Raw genomic sequence first — 21,854 nt, forward strand, 5'->3', positions numbered from 1 at the left:
TTCTGCTCAAAATATTACCCAGCTGAAATCTGTGGTTTGTCCAATGTACCAACTTCAAATAAAACTCATTAGCCAAAGAACCCAAAACAGCACACACTAGGTGCCTGGGTTGATAAGTGGCTTCAGCAATTCACTGGAAATCAAGGCAAGGTAATGTGCTAGGAAAGAGTGACAGGAAAACCACAAAACCTAAATAAGCAAACGCATACTATGAACCAGTGAGCAGGAGGAACAAAGTGCTAAATTGAAGCATAGTACTTCATAGTACTTAAAGAGAAAATTGAGACTTCATAAAGATTGGGACAAAAATCAAAGAAAATACAATCTAACAATTTTAATGACCCAGAATGGCTATCTTAGCAATTAGTACAGAAACTGATTTCTTCAGAGATGTACATTGGAGCCTATGACAGGGAATACAAATCCCACAATGAGTCTGGGCAGAACGGTATTGATCATCTAGCTTGCAGATGAAGGCTACAGACAGTTTTATCCTACAATGCCATGGGTATGTATGTCCACATCTTGAATAATGCAGGTGTGGTCACCCTATCTCAAAAACACCACTGTTCTGTGGCACCTTAGAGACTAACAAATTTATAAAGTTGTGAGCTTTTGTGGGGAAAACACACTTCATCATATGAGTTGGAGTGCAAATCTGATGAATTGGGTTTTACCCACAAAAGCTCATGACCTAATAAATGTTTTATTCTCTAAGGTGTTATATGAGTGCTAATTGTTTTTACAGTTACTAACACAGCTAGCTATCCCTCGAGACTTTTTAATCATCTCAGAAAAATATCTTGGACCTGGAAAAGTTTCAGGAAAAAGGAAAACAAAAATTAGGAGTATGAAATGTCTTATGTGTGAGGAGAGATTAAATGATCTGGGACTCATCTTGGAAAAGTGATGACTAAGGGAGAAATGATTGAGTTCTATAAAATCATGACTAGTATAGAGGAAGTAGATAAGGAAGTGCTATTTACTTCTCAGGACACAAGAACTATGGGTCACCATATGAAATTAATAGGCAGCCAGTTTAAAATAAATAACAGGAAGTATTTCTTCACACAACACAGAGTCATCCTATGGAATTCCTAGCCAGAGAATGTTGCGAAGGCCAAGATTGTAACAGGGTTCAAAAAAGAACTAGATAAATTCATGGAGAATAGGTCTATCAATGGCTATTAGCCAGGAATGGCCTTTGTTTGTCAGAAGCTGGGAATGAATGACAAGGAATGTATCACTTGATTATCTGTTCTATTCATTCTGTCTGGGGCACCTGACACTTTTCTGTAGACAGGACTAAATGAACTTTTGGTCTGACCTATTATGGCTTTTCTTATGATCTTAATGTTCACTCATTAGAAATGTTGAGAGCCTTGATCTGGCCATGTGCAAGTCTTCTGATGGGCGGGAGGTGGTGGTGTTAAGTGAGGCAATTACCCTGGGGGCTGGCAATTCAAAGGGACCCAGGGCTCCTGGCCACCACTGCTGCTCTGGGTCCTTTAAATTGCCACTAGAGCATTGTGCGGTGTACTCTGTGCAGCTTGGAGGGCTGGGGCCTGCACCATGATCCAGGCACCTCAGAGGACCTGCTGCCCTGGCCGCAACCCTTCTGTCTATAGCCCTGCCCCTTCTGGGATTGCGGAGCTGTCCACCCCCCCAACTTTCCCAAGGGCCTACAGAGGCTGTGGGTTCTCCTTGCCATATGCCATAGTCACACATTCAATATTTAGTCTCATAAGCCAATAAGATTCAGATGATTAAAAATAAAAAAGGGATGTGATACAGGCAGTCCCCGGGTTACGTACAAGATAGGGACTCTAGGTTTGTTCTTAAGTTGAATCTGGATGCAGGTCGGAACTGGCGTCCAGATTCAGCCGCTGCTGAAACTGATCAGTTTCAACAGCGGCTGAATCTGGACACCAGTTCCGACTTACATACAGATTCAACTTAACCCCAGGCATCCCCAAGTCAGCTGCTGCTGAAACTGATCAGCGGCTGATTCCAGGAAGCCCGGGGTAGGGGCTTCCTGTAGTCAGCCACTGGTCAGTTTCATCAGCAGCTGACTTGGGGACGCCTGGGGCAGAGAAGCTGGGTGCTGCTGGGTTGGTCCAGTAACGCCGCCGCTCCTCGGTGCTCTACCCCAGGTGCTCCGCCCCAGGTGTCCTGCTCTACCACAGGCCCGGGGCTTTGCTCCACGTCTCCCTGGTCTGCTGGGGGGGGGGGGGCGCACTAGCTGCGTCCCCCCCCCCCCCCCCCCAGCAGACCAGGGAGACGCTGAGCAAAGCGGAGGAGGACCCAGGCGGGACTGCGGCGCTGATCTGGCTCCTCTCGCTCTCCCCCCCCCCCCAGCAGACCAGGGAGATGCAGAGCAGCTTTTCTCGCCCCGGAGGACGCGGGCGGCGGGACCGGGCGTCCCGCCACTCCGGTAGTCCGGAGCGAGAAAATCCCTGTTCGTAACTGTGGATCCAACATGAGTTGGATCCGCGTAACTCGGGGACTGCCTGTAGTTCATTAAAACATTGCTATTGCATAGGAACAGCAGAAAGCAGCTAAAACGGCGGTCTAGTGGGTTCTGTGTTGGATGGATGGAGAGGAACCCCTAGCTATTGAACCCACCCATAGTGGCTGCTGTGCACAAAGGTTACATTTATAACAACATTTCATATACATGAAGGCTATTTTCAACTCCCTCTCCCCTCCCCCTTCACTTTTCCAGACTAAAAAAACAATTTTTTTCACTCTTTCCTCAAAGGTCATATTTTCTAGACTTTTCATCACTTTTGTTCCTCCAGTCTGTATTTTCTCCAATTTGTCCACAACATTCCCTAAGTGTGTGGTCTAGAAAGGGACTCAGTATGCCTTTTGGTGCCTTATCAGGGCTGATTAGAGTGGAAGAATTACTTCTTGTGTCTTGCTTACAATGCTAGAACTTTATTTGGATTATGTATCCAAAAACCTCAACTTTAAAAACATTGTCGAGTTTTTAAGCTCTAGATGTCAGATTTTTACAACCCCAAAGGGGGATTATGCACATCCAAGCTTACACCACTTTTGTCCTCTGCAAATTTTACCAACACAGACTTTACAGACCAGGGTTAGAGATATTAAATGGCATTGGGATACGGAGACAGAAAGCAGCGAGGCTCCATAGGAAATTACTCTATTTGTTGATGGTTATCCATTTACAGTAACTTTTTTGAGATCGTTTAATCAGCTTTTACTCTAGTATATGCTACATTGATTTTGTATAGAATTGAATGTTGGGTGGTACAAAGGCAAATACCTTACACAAGTCTATTAATGTCAACACATTTAGCTTTTTCTGTCTCTACCTGAAAAGATGCCATTCAGTTTGATCGCAGTTGTGACAATCTGTCTCAAGAAAGAGGCTTTCATTTTGGTAAATAAGCTGGTGTTTTCCAGTTCATCATGCTCACAAATGAACACATCTGAGACTAGCAAATTATTAGATCATTCACTCAAGTTTTATACACAGAGTCAACTGAATGCCAAGAAATTGTGACAATGCCTCAAATTATTTAGGAAATGAGATATTGAATATCATTCAAATGTGGTCTCTGTTTCATGGTCTCCTGGATACCTCTGACACAGCTGTCTCTAGCTTTCCACTTTAAATGTTTCCTTTATATCCTTTGATCTCACATGCAGTTTCCATGTGGGAGCTGCTAACACCTTCTCTTGGCCCAACACTAATAGCTTTTTTTAGTTTAGATCACGCTGTATCAGAAACATTTTTGTTTTATGGAACTAACGGGATTTTTCTGCTTGATCTTTCACAGCATTTCAGTTTGAGTCACTAAGGATACATCCACACACAACAAAAACCCCACACAGCAACAAATCTGAGAGCCCAAATCAAGTGATGGGCTCATGCTGCAGAGCTGAACATAGCACTATTGGTGTTCCCGCTTGGGCTAGATACCATGTGCACCACTGGTGGTGGGAAGAAGGCTCTTAGTGCAGTGGAATTTCACAGAGAGCTCTAAAAAGTCAAAACAGAACAGCAGAATTGCTTTGTACCTCAGTTTTCCATTTGTAAAGACCAAGATAGGCAGCTGTACTGAGGCTGCTGTTGGATCCAGGTTGCTGCCAGGCCCACCTGCTGCCCCCACTTCCAGCCAGCAGGGCTCTTTGGTCTGTGGTCCTGCTAGACTACAGATGTTGCCAGACCAGAGAGTCTGGTTTTTAGAGATTCCACCTGTACTTCCCTACCTCAAAGGAAATTGTGCAGAGAGATAAATAAAGCCTGTGAAGTGCTCAAACAGTAAGATAAATGTAGCCATAGAGCAAAGGTAGGAGACAGAGCAATAGTAAGTAGCTTGGACAGAGCAAGACTAAAACCATTCCATAAGGAAACTGGCTGCTGATGAGGAAGCTGTCAAGCTATTGGATTTTAAAGTGAGCAGACAGATCACTGTTGCACCCACTGGTGCCACTCCCAAGACTTTCTACCATTTCGGTGGGGAGGGGAGGTGAGGGGGGCAATAATGGGAGCGCATGGATCAGAGTCCTGAGCCAAACATTTCCAACATCAAGAGAATCATTTGGTTTGAGGTGTGGGCATGTGCATGTGTTTCACTAACTGGGCTGTAAATTTCTAGGCTTTATGTGCGTATTTATTCAGTTACTTAAGTGCATTGTGATACTTTTACCCTGCAATTGCTTCAGCTCACATAGGCATCAGCAATACAACAGCTTGCCAAGAATCTCTCTCAGATGAAGCTTACCCAAACCAGTGGTGCAACAGTCAGATAGCTGGCATGAGCACAAAAAGCCGGGCAGCCCAGGGGTGCATCACGGGTTTGCAGTACTATGTGAATCAGCAAGCCTGACAAGCTTCTGAGAGCTATACAAGTTTGCCTGGTGCCATCCTGCCGCTCACACCACTGTAGCAGCTTTCTAGGCACACAGCGATTCAATCATCTGGATGAAATTGCAGGTTTCTGGCAGTTCAGGCAGAGCAATGCACATAAATTCTCTTATCATAAACTGTGTAAGCTAACTTTGGCTAAAGTACTATGACTACTAATGCCTCAATTATAGTTTTACTATCTTGGGGTAGTTGGTTAAAGTTTGGAAGAAATTTAAAAAATAAACCCTATTCATTGTATTTTCTTGATCACACCCATAATCGATCCTCAGAACTGCTGAGCACTCTCCATTTTGCTTGACATCTATTAGTGCTCAGCATTTCCCAGAATAAAGCCCCTTATCCTGAAGTCAGTTAAGAATTTTCAAAGAAGTGGGATGTACATGATATGAAAAGCATCATTTAGAGTGCTCCATTATTTATCGGGATATAAACAGAAGTGATGGACTGAAATTAAGAAAAGGGGAATTTAACAAAGAAATGAAAAGGCTTCCCTTGTGGTGAGATCAAGACTGTAAAAGAATCTAGGGAGGAAATGGTGGAAGCTCCATCACTGAAATCATTTAAAGCTAGTCTAGATACAGCACTGGAAAATGTATTGTACAACGCAATCCTAAATGGGAAGAGGATGGAGTAGATGATTTCTGGGTCTTTTCTCTGTCTTACATCTACAATCCTTCAAAGGTTTATAACTGGGACTGATAGGTTCTAAGTTAGGGTCTATTCCTCTTTCTTTTCCTTTTTCTCCACATGAAGAAAAAACAAGGAATTGCAACAGCCCTTTATTCTCAGTGTTTTCATTCTTCTTGTTTCTTTGGGATTACCGGTCTTATTCCTGGTAACTTAGTTATTTCAAGCCTCTTCTTTGGAGTCTTGGATTTCCTGATTATTTGCTTTCTTGATGACTTGTAAAGAAAATGAGATCTGCTGAACATTTCTACTGTAGCCCAGCAGTCCTGCGAAGCAAATCGAGAGCTAATGAACCATATACTCAGAGTAATATTAAGACTCTTTTCCCAATGCTTGTATCTCTTCACGACCTATCACTTCAATTAAAGCCTCTAAGGCTAGAGCCTAATGAACAGGCTATTTTATTTGACTGGCAAACTGGGAAAATGATAGAATGGTACATTTCTGGCTTTTTAGTCAATCACAGACTTATCAGCTATTCAATTCTCCCACTGGGATGCTGGACAAGACTACAACTGAGTAGCTGATTTGGCTTAGATACTCATGTTTGGAAGGACCTTCTTTATGAGGATACTTATCATAGGTTCCATGATACAATTATAAAATAACATGTAATGTTTTCATTATAATTTACCAGACATGAACATATCCTCCCACCCTTCCTATGATAATGAAAAAAATCCTAATGATATTTTATTAGAGTAGAATTTTGAAAGGTTGGTTGTATATTCCAGTTTCAGGCCATCTCTATCATAGATTTTACTTTTTCTAAAAATGCTAACAGGTAAGTTATACTACCTGCATTAAGCAGCAACTAAATGTGAATGACTGTGCAAATCAGGAAAAACTGCAGTATCCTTTTCTGTTCAGCTATACACTTAACCATTGTTACAGGAGGTTTTTCTTGTTTTCAGATGGGAGTTGAACACTGTAATGCAGTGGTCCCCAACCTTTCGAGGTTGTTGGGCGCCAGGGGGCATGGCCGTTTGCCCGCTGGGCGCCAGGAGGCGGGGACACTTGCGCCCCGGGGCCGGCGCTCCCCCCGCCATGCGCCCGGTGCCAGGCCAGCCCCGAGCACCTGGCGGGCGCATGGAAATGCCCCCGCGGGCACTATGGCGCCCGCGGGCACCGTGTTGGGGACCCCGGCTGTAATGGAAAGCATGAAATCTTCTGAATGTAGGCCAAAATCTTACCATCAGTTATAGCACTAGAATATCACTGAAATCAACAGAATTGAATGGGTTTAACACAAAACAGAGTTTGGCTCACCAAGCAAGGCTATGTCTAGACTACAAAGATAAGTCAGAAAAAGATACATAAATTGTGAACCGCAATTTGCGTATCTTTTTCTGCCTTTTTGTCTGAAGAGGCTTTTCCTAAATTCCGCATTGTCTACATGGTGCCAAATTTTAGAAAAACCTGCTCTTTCAAGCCATCCTTCCTCATAAAATGAGGTTTACAGGGACAGTGAAAGAACACATACGTTTTTTCAAAAATTTTTTTGAAAAGGTGGATGCGTTCCTTGGACGCAGCATTGTTTTTCTGGGATACTGCTGATATCCCAGAAAAGTGCTACAGGCTAGACATAGCCCAAAAGAAAAATGACAGTTTTTGTTCTGTGCTCTGATATGGAATATTTAAAAATTTCATTTGGCATTGCTTTTATTTAGGCTATCATCTATCTATATTTCTGGGTTGTTTGACTACACAGTTTTTCATATTTAAATGTTTTAGGATGTTTATTGGATTCCTTTTACATCATGGCTGGAAGCTGAAGACATATATTCCAATCAGAAATCAGGCAAACAAAAAGTCATGAGTGACTAGCTGTGGGAATAAATTATCAAGGTAAATGGTAGATTCTCCATCTCTTGTGGTAAAGACCTTTTTAGAAGGCTTTAACCAATCACAAGTTACTGGGTTCCGTACAGGAGTAACTGGATGAAATTGAAAGGCCTGCGATATATAGGCAGTCAGACTAGACAATTTAATGGTCCCTTTTGGCCTCATAATTGATTAATCTATAAAAATATGCATGGCTTTTTTCAATCCTTTGTCTTGAATTTGACTCATTTAAAAAAAAAAAAAAAAAGCACAGAATCTGCCAAGTACTGACCACTTGGTTTTGGATCCAAAGTCTGTTGAAATCAATGGGTTGATTTCAGTGGGCTTTAGCTCAGATCCTTGCTGCAAAGCTTAAAAACAGTATTTAGCACACTCAAAACTGTTTGATAACTGCCAAGAAATGCAAGTGAGTGAAGACGAATCTTCAAAGAGGTTAATACATGCACACACAGTCACTAATGTGCATTTAATTCAGTCACAAGAATAGGAGCTACAAATGAAGCCATGCCAATAAAGGGCTGAATCCTTCTCAGGCAAATATGCTCATTTACTTTAGAATATATGCATAAGGAAGGAGGTCAGAAGTGGTGCAAACATAGTCAAAGGAGTTTGGTATAGGCAAGTGCCACCCTACTGCAACAAACCTGTGGCTAAGCATGCTTCATGAAAAGCGTGAAACATGATAAGCGTGCCGCATAACTTGAGCTCCCACATGAATTTCCAACATTCCTCAGAGGGAGGGGGTATCAACTAGCAGAAGGATGCACCTTAAAACACCAATGGGTCTCCCCACTGAGACACTGACACACACCAAAACAACTGCTGCTGATTTTCAGGATGGTCAAAGAGCAAGAGCTGTTATGAGCATACAAGGCAGGGATTATGTACAATAGCAATAAATAACCTGCAGGGCTCAAACACCACACAAGCCCCATTCCTCCCCCCTCCTCACACTCCCAACATGTAGGAAAAAAATAATTTCCTACATAATCTTTCAAGATTAAATACAACAGGAAATTAGAGATGTACCTCCAGGAAAACCTGACACCACAGGAGTTGTCTTTGTGATTTACAGCTGCAGTTGCCTCTCCTGCATGGCTATAATATGATGATTTTCTGCCAGTTTTAAGAGCTCTGGAGAGTGGACCAGATCACCCATCCAACAGCAAGCTAAATGGCCAAGCTATGGTAATGTTCTTTTGCTTAATATTGGTAGCATCCTGTAACATTAGATGCCTTCAGAAGGCATAACCAATTATTCTATCCCATGCGTTTGGGCTTTTACCTATAGCATAAGAGTGAACTCAAGCCAAATTAAAAATAAGTATTTAAAAAGTAAAATATATTTGCCACTTTGCCAATATACATCCCTAGCCTGAAGACAAGTTGATTTTTTCATATTTGGGATTATTTACTTTGCAAAGCATTTTATAAAGTACACTACGCTCAGATTGGGCAAACAAGGATTTCTTAGCTATGGTAACTAGGGTTGTCAATTAATGCGCGTTAATGCCTGCAATTCATTCAGACCATAATTAACACGTTAATTTTTCTCACACATTAATTGCAGGCTTTTCTGCAGCACTGCCCCTTTGAAACACCACTAGGGTGTTTCAAAGGGGCAGCGCAGTAGAAGCCTGGAGTTCCCAGCTGAACCCGGACAGCATGCAACGCTGAAACACTGCTGCTGTGTTTCAAAGGGGCAGCACAAGCAAAGCCCAGGATCAGCTGGGGATTCCAGCTGATCCCAGGGTCCCACCGCGCTGCCCCTTTGAAATGCTGCGGTGGCAGCGTTTCTAAGGGACAGCGTTGCACAGAGCTGGGGTCAGCTGTGGATTCCAGCTGATCCCAGGTTGCCATGGCTCTGCCCCTTAGAAATGCTGTGGAGGCGTGCAATTAATTGCACGATTAAAAAAATCATCTCTATTGATCGCGTAATTAATCACAATTAATTTTTTTTAAATCGCTTGACAGCCCTAATGGTAACTAAATACTGAGGGAAATCTTTGGGATACTATCAAACCAAGGCGTGCTAGATATGTCTGAGCAATAAGCCCAAATGTACAGAGGAAGATTAATTTTAGTCACTTGCTTGTGAAAGTAACACCTTGAGACAAATAAAAAAAAGTTATAAGGCATTTCAATGGAAGAGCTCAGGATTTAGATGTAGAGTCCTATTCTCTGTTGGGCTAAGGAGCTTCTGGGGCCACCAAAATCCCACCAAGGATCATAAGTAATCAGGCTCCAAAGAGGATAACTGAAATTTGTCTAAAATTCATTGAAACAGGGTTTAAATTTTCATCACTTGTTACAGGCTCAGGCCTTTGCAAAAGAGAGGAAGAAGTGCCAAAATATACCCAAAAAAATGCTCTGGCAAAAAAACCCCTGTAATTTTCTCCCATTTTCAAATCATCATCTGTCACCACTCCACAATATTGTATGTGAAAAATGTTTTGCGTTGCTCAGTTGACACTAAGCCAGATTCAATCCTGGTTTAAGTGGGTGTTGATTTTTATGAATCAGTCCTGTGGCCTTTCATGGCATTTAGTTGCAACGTACTACATAGGGAATACCGCTAGAACAGATGTTAAAACTTCCTGTTTGCTGTGGAAGCCTGTTGCTTAAACAGGAGTTTGTGTATTTAAAGAACATTGGTCGATACTTATTTAGATGCTTAAGTATGGAGTTAAGAGCCTAATTTACGTATCCATTCTTGAAAGAAATGTACTGTATAACTAGTCTACAGGGTTATGGCTCACTGCTGTACTGTGTCAAACCATAATTATTTTGTTACTCTACTGAATCTTCCGCAATTGTCATATGCACAGACAATGGGAATTCCACAGTGTGAGTCAATGCAGAAGATGCAGTGATTGGATGCACTGCTGATTGGAGAAAGGAATGTTGTCTATGCTGTTCATGCCAGAACTATTACATGAACACACTTCAGATCCTGGCAGGTGCTAATTTTTTTGTTAAAATTATATGTAGATCAATGGTTCTCAAACTTCTTGGCTCAGAGTTCACCCTCCTCAATGCAGACCTTTCTGCAAACCACCAACCAACTACCCATGATGACAAAATGGGTGCAGAGGTGGTAAGGATGCAGGTCTGGCTCAGAGGCTGGGTGCAGGAGTGGGCTGAGGGTAAAAGGGTGCAGGTGCAGTGGGGATGTGGTGGGAGCAGGGGTTGGTTAGTGGAATGGGAAAGCAATGTCTGAGCATGAGGGTTGCTTACCTGGCTCAGTAGCTCCTGCCACACCCAGGCATCAACCCTGCCACGTTCATTAGCCATGATTCCAGCCACTGAGAGCATCGGAGAAAGTCTCAGGGAGATAGTTTCCCCCAGCTGGGGGAAAGGGGAGCAACAGCACACACTGCTGCTTCCTTCCCCCACAAGCCAAATTTGGCCTGCGAGGCTCCCCTCCCCTCCTGCTGCAGTGAGAAGCCAGTGCTGGCACTTCAACCTTGTGGGGGGAAGGGAGCATGGGGCTGGAGTGCCAGCACAGGCTCCCCATAGTAAGGGGAGGGTGAGCAATGAGCCCACGGCCCACTTGCAAAATGGGACCACACTTTGAGAGCCACTGATGTAGATGATCAAAACCCCTTAGTCATCACATCAGCAGTCAATGCTTCTATAAAACAGTTTGCATGTGTGTATGCATAGCTATGTAATCTAACTACCTATCAACCTTTCTTTTGACTAACCCAGACCCAGGCCCATCAGGGGTTATACAATCTCCACTCCTACTGATATTAATAAGATTGTTTGTGGAAGTTGCTCAGCATCTGACAGGTCAGACCCCAGTTTCGTTCTGGTGCAAAACAAGAACAGCACAAACATCACATACAAGACACTCATCCCAGTCTGAATGATGAGATGTGAAACAAAAGATTTTCAAATTCAATGCTGGTTGCAATTGCAGATCATCTTTCATGATCCTTCAAAGAGACATGTCAATTCTTTTAGTATCTTAAATTAAATGATCATGTGGAATCATTTTCATGGGAGGAAAGTTTGAGTCAGAGCTGCAAGCCTGTGACAATAAAATGAATGAAAATAAAATGAAAATGTATTGGCATCTTCACATTTTTGTCCTCGTTATTGCTATAATATCCTGGCTTCATGGAAAAGGCACTGTGGTCTTCTGCCAAAGTGAAAACCCCTGGTAAGTTTACTTACATGTATTCTCTGTGTGCAGAATGCACAGCAGCTGCATTGTTGTAACGCCACAGAACTATCACTGATGACAAAACGTCCAGGATAGCATCAAACTGAAAAGAATACATAGTTAATTGCTTTTGTGGGTTATTAAGGTGCACTGCAGTTAAACCAATGCATCTGTAATCATGCTGCATGGGCACAAAGTAGCTCCAAATAAATCATTTAGTTAAAGCAGGATTTACATTCATTTAAATGATCTTTACTGTGTACCATTACCCAACAGTGTATATCAGACTTCAGTCAGTCAATCAAGGAAAGAGCTTTGTTTATAATCCACCCGCATACAGAGTTACTTGGCTTAAAAAATAATTATTGAAATAATGTGGTCACCACAATATTTACAATTACTAGTGTATTTCTTATGTGGCATCTAAAAGGAAAAATGTCACCAATATTTCAGCAACAAATTCACAATTTTTGTTTAACAACTTTTGCTACGGAATATCATCTGTTTAGTTTCACTTTATGCCACATCTTTGGCAAAATCTTCACATTCACAACACTTAAAACATAAATTTTTTACATGTTTTGATACAGTGCCATCTCTGCTCAATAACTGACCCATTAAGAGTTTCTTCGCTGTCTAATGTAGAAACTGCAGGACTCTGACAAAAAAAGTATATGCTTCATTTAATTGGTGAGTTAAGCAATCCTTCTACATCGTGCCCAGAATAATTCACAAATCTAATCCAAATTTTCCACAGAAAAATGTCCCACTTTCAATTTCAAAATACAAAATATTTGACTTTCAAACTGTTTTTCATTTAATTAGGAATATTTCCTCTAAAGATAATCTCTACTGGGAATAAATTAGATTTTTAGAGACCAAAAATGAAATCCTGTCCATAATTAAGTCCATGGGAGTTTTGATATTGACTTCAATTGGAACAGAATTTCACAAGTGATCTTGGGGTTCTCAAACCTATGCTTACTCAGGGGATAAATATGCTGCAGGACCTTGCAATGGAAAATTGGTTCTGGTTTGTAATAACTCTCCCTTTTAGCTTTTGCTATAGCATCCACCATAAGCGCAATATCTAAACATTGATATAAATGCCATTGTCTGCTGGGAATTGAAAGCAGACCACCTTAATGCATTTACCTATTACTTATGCCATCACATTTAAATAATGATCAGTCACTGATTTTCTTCTGGATGCTTTCCTTGGCTAAGAAAAATTGTAGTCAGGGTTCAGAAATTGCGTGCAACATAACATCTCACTGTTTATGTAATTATAAGATTACTTACAGCAAATCCAAATGATGATGCACTGTACCTCATTATGGAGACAGCTAAAAGAAAGAAAATACTATTTAGCATACATTTAAAACTTCTCTTGGATATTTTCTTTCATTTAAGAGGAGAACTGCACTTTGAAAAGCAGAAAAACATGCACAATACATAGAAAACAAGTCAGAGCATAAATTAGCAACAAAACCAGCTTGCAAGGTTCTCATATGAATACGTATGGAGAAGTCTACTAGGAACGCACAGCATGCCATAGGAAACAGCATAGTTAGGGAATGAGTGGCCCTCTTTCTTCCAAATGGGAGCAGGCCAGTACCCAAGTATGCCATTAAGGGGCATTGTGCTGTTTAAACAAAATGAGGTTCTGATCAAAGTTGTGCAGGGAACCAGAATTTCTGTCCCATGGAATTCTTTTGCATTTGAGGTGATTTTTTTTTATAAGTTCCATAACAGAATGAAATGTCCAAAATGCAAAATTGTCTATAGAACAGAAATTTTGGCAAAAAAAAATCCATTTGAGAAGCCCCAAACTGAATTCTTCCAAAACTTCTGGGCTGGCTGGTAAGCTAGATTCCCAGCTGGCTCCTTGCTGGCTGGACCATCTAGTTGGCAGAAAAGCCATAGAGCCAGACAACCTGGCAGGCCACCTGTGGAGCTACCCAATTGGAAAAACTAGCTGCCTTGCTCCCTAGGCAATCCCAGGAGTCCCCAGTCAACCAGCTCCAAGCTAGCAGAAAACCAAGCAAGTAAGTTTCCATCAAAAGCTGGCACCCATCTAGCAAAGTCTGTGCGTTTCTCTATGCCCATATTGTGTTTTGTATCCTAATCACTGTCATTGTACAGATTGTATCCACAGGCAGGAAAAACCATTACATGAGGAGGATAGTTGTTGCCGGTGTTGTGTCCTACTACAGGTCAGCCCTGTTTGCTTGGTTTGGCTCTTGCTCAGTAGTCCGGATGGAGTGATATAGCTCCTGTTTTCAATGAGGAAATAAAGTGGAGTACATCTAGGGAGAAATCATGATTCAAAAATAAATGGCTATTTATTCATTTTAAAAGTCACCCAGATTGGTGTTTACAAATACTCCCCTCCCCATTGCAATGCATATGTAGTGGAAGGAATTGTCTAAAAGTATTGATTCTCTTCCAGGGGCTGCTCTAATGAGCGCTTGCCTTAATGACATACTGAAAATTAGGTATTGCTTTTATGTCAAGACACAGAGTGAAAATGTCATTGAGGCTGGGCTTACAGCTTTTCAGTGTCATTTTATTCCCCCAAACAATCCTAAGAAATTTTCCTTCCCCTAAAGGGAATTAGCTGGTGTCCGTATATAAATAGGGAACACATTTTAAGCTTGTTTCATTCATTTGTTACACAAATTAGAACGCTTTCCTGATGGTTGGCCAGATAGCACAGGAACCATTAGCCACATATTCATGCTACATACCCTTGTTATGCAGCCCCAAACTACATTCACTTCTTTTCACTGTGCAGTTCTTTTTAACACTAGTCCATAGAGTCATAGAACAGAAGAACTGGAAGGGAACTTGAGAGGTCATCAAGTCCAGTCCCCTGCACTCATCACAGGACTAAGCACCATCTCTAGAACATGCCTGCAATGATCTTCCCATCCCAGCTGGCCAAACTGGCACTTTCTCATTGTAATTCAGATTTAAAACAAATTAATTCCACTGTATACTCCCAAAAATCATTTTAGGATTTCTATCCCCTATTATTCTTACCACTGTATCTTCATGTTAAAGCAGGGAGCTATCTATTCAATCACCTCAAATGATCTTAATTGCAGTATGGTAATGTACACAGAGAGGTGTTCTGGCAAGTGGATAGAGCCTGAACAGAGCAAGTGAGCATACGTGGCCCCTGCCTGCCTGCACATGCATTATTACAGATACATCTTCATCAAACTTTAGCAGCACATGTCACTTTAGAACCGTGAAACCATGAGCAAATGAAAACAAACATTAAGCCAGGGATGGCAGTGTTGAAAGTTCCCCTTGCATTTTTGCTGGAGGCAGATATTGATACACTTCCAGATCTTGGCAGACCTGAAGGTGCTAAAATGCAGTTGCAGGGTGGAATGCCAGAATAATAAAAGTAGCAATCAACATTTTAAACAGCTGAAAAATACATTTTATTTTCTTTAATTACTTATTGGTTTTCTAGTAGCAATAAAAGACCATTTATCACAGTTACCCTGCCAAACAACAATCAATTAGAGCTAAAGCACCCTTAGCTTTGCCTCAGGCCTATTAATACTTCTAGCTGATAGGTAATGTGACCAATAAACCTCAGCTAATAAATCACCATTGATTAGTCAGAAGGCAGTCAGAGAGTTTACAGGCTATAGCAGGAATGATACTTTTGCATTTCCATGCTACAGGTCCCGCAGCCATAGGATTCCCATTCCAAAACATTGCACAGATCAGACTATGGGTCCTTTTCCATGCAATGGGGAGGAAAATCAAACAAATGTCTAGTGAAGTGCTTCTTAGCTAGGTATTGCAATGGACTGCTGGCTGGGTCATCTCTGTCCTCCTGTCACCAGAGCACAACAACTACAGCTTTCATGCAACCGAAACGTGCTTACAGAATTATAGGTGTGCACGTGCAGTTATCGCTCAAGCTGTAGAAGCTCCTACACTAAGCAACAGAGGCCCCAGGTTCAAATCCACCTGGTGGTGGTTATACAGTCCTCCAGCTTTCTTACGCACTGATACTCTTCCTCTACAATACATGCCTAAAACCCTGCCCAAGTAGTCTAGGGCAGCCCATTAATGGGGAACCACAACTCTACTGATTTTCACCAGGGCTATGTCTAGACTGCAAGCCTTTTTCGAAAGAGGCTCTTTCGAAAGATACTTTCGAAATATCCCAGGAACCTAGGAGCGGGACAGTGAGTGTATCCTATACCTACCCTCCAGGACAGATTTCCATGAGATGTGGCGTAATAGGTGGATGGTGCCACACAGACTGGAAGAGATCTACCTACAGGAATTTCCTCTCCATGTGTGGATTCTGGAAGGACAATGACAATCTGTCCCCCCCCCCCCCCCCCCCAGTGATTTCTTTAGAATTATGGGAGAGGTATGTAGGTGTCAGGTAAGATAGGTTCAAAATATACGTTTTGCAAAAAGGTTTCTCTACACCTAACGTTAATAGAAATAGGGACTGTGGCTCTACCAAGAATGTGGCATGTAACCCCTGCAGATGGAGAGGAGGAAACTCTGTAGGCTCCTTCACCCTACTCAAGCCTGCCCTGTAGTTTGTCTTAGGCCTTGAAGAGCATGGTCACACATGTCTAGATAGACTATCACTTCTTGCAGCAAGCACTAGCTCTCACAATGTATTTGTATACCTCTTAGCACAATGGGACCCAGATCATCGTTGGAATTCCTAGGTGCTATGGTAATACAAATAAACAATCTGATGAAGAGGAGTAGGTGATCTTTAGAGGGTTCTGTTAAATTTCTCAGGACCATCTTTCATTCCTGGTCTTTTGCATTGTTAATAGAAACATGAACAAAATATTTAAAATATAAACTTACTACAAGTTGAAACTCTCTTAACTGGGATTCTCTTGTCTGGCAACATCCACGGTCCTGTAGGACCATGGATGTTCCAGGACCAGAAAGTCCCAGCTGAGAGCTAGTGCATGGGAGCCCTGCAGGCTAGCAGGCAGTGGAGCCCCACACATGGTAGTGGGACTACCCAGTAAGGAAACAGGAGCCAGGTGTGTGGAGGCAGTGGGACTGCCAGGCACTGCAGCGGAAACCCAGTGCATGGAGATGGTGGGGCTGCCAGGCACTGCAGCGGGAACCGAGTGCATGGAGGCAGTGGGGCTGCTGGGGGCTGCCTCAGGGGCTGACAGCGAGAGAGGGGAGCTGGCCAGGAGGCCAGCAATCAGGCCGGGGCTGGAGGGAACTGGTGTCAGGTGGCCAGAAATGTCAATTCCTTGGTCCAGCAAAATCCCTAATCCAGGACTGACCAGATTCCGAGCGTGTCACACCAGGGAGGTCCAACCTGTAGAAGATTTACCTTAACTGGCATTGCACAGGACCAGGGCTGGCTGGGGGAAAGAGTGCAAGGAGGACTGTGCAGGCTGCCCACTGGCTTCTCCCCAGGCCACACAGGCTACCTGCTGGCTTTTCCCCAGGGCAACCTGAGGTGCCAGGGGTTGCAAAGCGGGTCAGCAGCTGTTCCATGGAGGCGTCCGTGGTGCTGGCCAGTGGTTACTCCCTGGGCTTGGCGCTTGCTGCTCCCCTGTAGTCTTTCATTAGTATAATTCAGAGGTTCCCAACCTTTTTGAGCATACAGGCCTCCTTTTCAATCTATTAAAATTTCACTGATTAGATTCCCTCCCCCCCCGCTGGGAAAGGGAACAAAAGAAAAAGATTGAGCCCAAAATGATGGGCCCAAGCCTTACTTTTAAACTTTCCACTGACCCCCTGCAGTACCGTCAGACCTCCAGGGGTCCGCAGATAACAGGTTGAGAACCATGGGTATAACTGTCCCCTGTGCTTGGTGACTCCTGTGGTCATTCTTGAGTATAACTGTCTCTACGATCACTCCCCTCTCTTTCCCTTAGATGTGAAACAATCACTTTCCACATATCCCATTGTCCTGCTCCCACCACACCTTGACCTGGTAAGAGGAAGCCTCATATCAAATTTGGTGGTTCTAGCTCTTACCATTTAGGAGGAGTTCTTGTTCACAGACATATAGACAAATGGACAGCCACCGACAGACAAAGTTACTAAAATATATAGTAGATGGGGCAAACCTTCAGCTGATATAAAGTGTCATAGCACTAACTCAAAGGAACTATAGACAGTTTGACATCAGCTGAAAATCTGACCCAAATTCTTAACCCCGGGAGTGAACTGGTGCAAAGGTTTTCCATAAGTCTAATCAAAATAATTCTTTACACTCTCCTCACACATTAAGGCTGTGTCTACATTGGCAAGATTTTGTGCAAATACTTTTAACGCAAGAGTTTTTGCGTTAAAGTATTTGTGCAAGAGAGCGTCTACACTGACATGTGCCTTTGCAAAAGAGATGTGCTTATGCTCAAAAGCATCCATGCCAGTGCAGACGCTCTCTTGCACAAGAAAGCTCCAATGGCCATTTTAGCCATTGGGCTTTCTTGCGCAAGAAATTAACGTTGCCTGTTTACACTGGACTCTTGCGGAAGAACAGTTGTGCAAGAGGGCTTATGCCTGAGCGGGAGCATCAGAGTTCTTGTCCAAGAAGCACTGATTTCCTACATTAGAATGTCAGTGTTCTTGCGCAAGAACTCCCCGCCAGTGTAGACAGGCAGCATGTTTTTGCACAAAAGCAGCCGCTTTTGTGCAAAATCATGCCAATATAGACACAGCCTAACAAAAAAAGGCTAATTATCTCTCACTCCCAAATTGTAACTCCTAAATCCTTCATTTGGGTTCCTATTGCACTTTTTATGACCCTATTTTTCTTGTTACAGTTGAACATAAATCCTCACCTAATCCAGTGAGAGCAGTGTAGTTTTTTATTTGTTAAATTTGTAGCTACTGCAGTGAATGGTGGTAAATTAGATAACCTCCAAGAATTTACGTCCATCAATGGCCATTAGCCAGGATGGGTAGGAATGGTGTCCCTAGCCTCTGTCAGAGGCTGGAAATGGATGACAGGAGAGGGATCACTTGATGATTACCTGTTCTGTTCACTCCCTCTGCGGCATCTGACATTGGCCACTGTCAGAAGACAGGATATTGGGCTACATGGACCTTTGGTCTGACCCAATATGGCCGTTCTTATGTTATGTAAAGTAGAAGCTCTACAGATTAAAGTTCTAATATTCCACAGAATAGTTCTCTCACAGGAAGCAACAGTGCATTGACTCTCACCACTGCTGACTTGGCCATCTTAAAGACTGGCAGGATCGTTCAATCTGTATGTCTATTAAGATTTTGGTCTCTCTTGACTCTCCTACAAAGTGTGTCAATTGAGATAGAAATTTTTGTGATGTAGAGGACTGAAATGAAATCCCCCACCAAAACCATTGCTATTCTTACTTGTTACTTATTTGGCACCTGTTCAATGGTAGGCACTCTAATCTACTTCCTCTTAATGAGGACAGATTTAGAATCTTTATGCTAAAAAGGGACAATGTTAAATATATCTTCTGAGTTTTGTTTTTGCTACTTGGTTTAACACTACCTTCAGTACTGATTAAGGGTGGCCATAGCCCTGGCACGTGCAATCTTCCATCACCCTAGCTCTGACGCTAGATCTTAATCGTTGCTAATTTAATCCTGGTCTTTTTGACAAAATGCCCAAGGCATCAGATAACATACTGGCTTTGTGATGTGGACTCTTTGATAGATACCAGCAAACTCATTTAATTTGTAATCTAAATATGGAACAATATTCAGAGACAAAAGGCTAATGACATAGCCTATTACTGCATCTAATACCTTGAATGCTAATGTATCTAACCATGACAACTTATTCTTCTTTTAATGACATCAGGGAAGTTATTGAAATAGTTACCAATCTTGGGGTGAATGGCTACTATAAGTATCCGCACATTGCTAGGTAGCTCTCTCTCACAAGAGAGAAACAAAAGTCACTGAAATGTTACAATTTATCATGGTAACTGAAAAAGGTCAAGTAATTCCTCATCTTAACCATTGACTTTATTTTTCAAAGAAATTAAAGGTGGTCTTCTAAGTATATAATCAATTCCATTATTATGAAATGCTCATTTGTCAAGCAATTAAATAACCTAAGCAAAATATCCAGATACTCTTCATATCTAGAGGCAAGTTCTGCTCCAAAAGACCCCTACAATGAGCCTAATTAAATACAGCTGCATTCTTAAAATATAAATAGTTTTGATCAGTTGGTAAAAATTTTAAAAAAATCAATCCTGATGCATGCATAAGCATGAATTTAGGTGCTTAATTTCAGGCAGTCACGTTGGAAAATTTTGGTCTATACCTTCTGATTTCTATTCCTATTCCCTAACCACAAGTTCATTCTAAAGTGAATGTAGAGTTCTTTGAAAGAGTATGGTTTACACAACAAATGTTGCGTGTTTTATTTCGGAGCTAACTGCATATGAAGCACTGCTCTCTACCTGCTTGTTTCAAAATGACCAAGTCATAGGGTTCTTGCCACTCCTTTTCTTGCAAGCTGCTATAATGCCCTGAACAGTACATTCCCATATTTTGGTTTTGTTTAATAGTTTGAACAACCACCTTTAAATTTCAGGTATTTCAAAAGCACAAAGCTAGATTCATCCCTCTTGTAATTCAATAAGATACAATAAACTGCACTATGAATTAAGTTAGCCCCTCATCTCAGCCTGTCCTTAGCTGGCAGACAGACTCTATTAAACATTTAAAGGCCACCACTGACTTAATATACTGTATATTCAAACTGTCAAGAGGGGTGAAAAACAGGAATGGGATAAACCCTCAGTCCAGTCAAGCAAGAGACAAGCAAACATCACATACTGTACAAAGCAGTGAAGCATGCAGAAATAGCCACAACCACAGCTAAAAATGCTGAGGTTCTCAGAGCCAACTGTAACTAAAAGATGTCTATCCCTGCATCTAGCAGGGCCCCTCTCAGAAACATGTTGAGTTGGGAACAGCTCTCACAAATACTAAAAATGGTAATTTAGTGAGTGACTAAATATTATGAGGCAAAACCCATCACCTGGGCCTTTAACTCTCCTGGCAACCAGCCCTTAATCATTGTAAAGAAATAGCATTGCTTGCAGACAGAGATAATAAATCAATAGAAAGTGTTTTATTTTAAGATTTATATTAACAATCAATGCTGAATTTTGAGCTTCTAAAATGTATTCTCTCCTTTTCCTTCCACTCTACTTTTTTTCTCTTCTTTCTATCTTGATGTGGTTCTTTCCCCTCATTCTTATTTTTCCTTTCTCTCTCTCTCTCACACACCCTTCCACTCAGGGCCGCATTATGACTTTCATGGACCCTAGGCACTTTTGCCTTTATGGGCCCCTCCCACCATAATAATATCAATATTAAAAATTATTTTGATATAACTTTAAATACTTCAACTTTTTTTGTTTTGGTTTAGGCAACATTTAATAGATAATCATGGGCCCTAAAAGTTTCATTTTTGTCTGATTTGAGAAAAAAAATTAACACATTTTCTTCGACCCTAAAAGTTCATTTTTTTCTTCTGATTTTAAAAGAAATTAAAACCTTTTCATGGGCCCCTAAAAGTATCGTGGGCCCTAGGCACTGTGTCTACTGTGCCTAATAGATAAGTCGGCCCTGCTTCCACTCTCATTCTGTCTTGGGTCTACCTCCCATCTCCTTCAAACACCTTCAGCCATTCCTTTCACACCAACCAATCTCATGGTGTTTTTCATTGGTTTTAAAATAAAATCTTAATGCATGTTCACCTCCAACGGTGGTTCCAGAAAGAAAAATCACTGTTGGTCTTTGTACTTATTACCTTCCTTTTCAATATCTCTCTTTCCAATTTTGACAAAGAGCCCCATTACTTCTTTCTAGGTTTGCGGGTTAGCAGAGAAGCACTCTATTATATCCTTTGCTGTTTAACGTACAAAGCCGTGACGGTGGGGTGCTCTAAAAATAACATTACTACTATTATTTTCCATCTGTCCTTTTTTTTTTTTTCTTTTCATGATACAAGAACATGTGGCGAGAAGTTGCCTCTTTGCAATAGAACAGAACTAGGCCCAGAGTAATGGATGTTTGTATATTAGATATGTGCACCAATTTGAGTGAGAGAATGAAAAGGGCTAATAACTTGTACAGGTTGGACCTCTCTAATTCTGCATCCTCTGGTCTGGCAACATCCATGGTCCAGCATGATTTTAATTATCTGGATGTCCACTTATGGATATGGCCAAATTTCTAGTGGTCCCATAAAGTTTG

At 41.9% G+C, this 21,854-nt stretch overlaps 1 protein-coding gene across 1 annotated transcript in view; it reads right to left on the reverse strand.

Annotated features, from left to right (window-relative positions):
• The window catches only part of TMEM163 (transmembrane protein 163), a 173,667-nt gene that overhangs the window by 73,361 nt on the left and 78,452 nt on the right, over window positions 1–21,854 (reverse strand). Inside the window, exons 3-4 of the mRNA XM_075933280.1 lie at window positions 12,909–12,952; window positions 11,618–11,709 (exon numbers count right to left, since the gene is read on the reverse strand). Coding sequence (XP_075789395.1) covers window positions 11,618–11,709; window positions 12,909–12,952 — 136 coding nt within the window. The remainder of the gene's footprint in view (window positions 1–11,617; window positions 11,710–12,908; window positions 12,953–21,854) is intronic.

The sequence above is a fragment of the Pelodiscus sinensis genome, chromosome 7, assembly GCF_049634645.1.
Source record: "Pelodiscus sinensis isolate JC-2024 chromosome 7, ASM4963464v1, whole genome shotgun sequence".
Classification (NCBI taxonomy): domain Eukaryota; kingdom Metazoa; phylum Chordata; order Testudines; family Trionychidae; genus Pelodiscus; species Pelodiscus sinensis.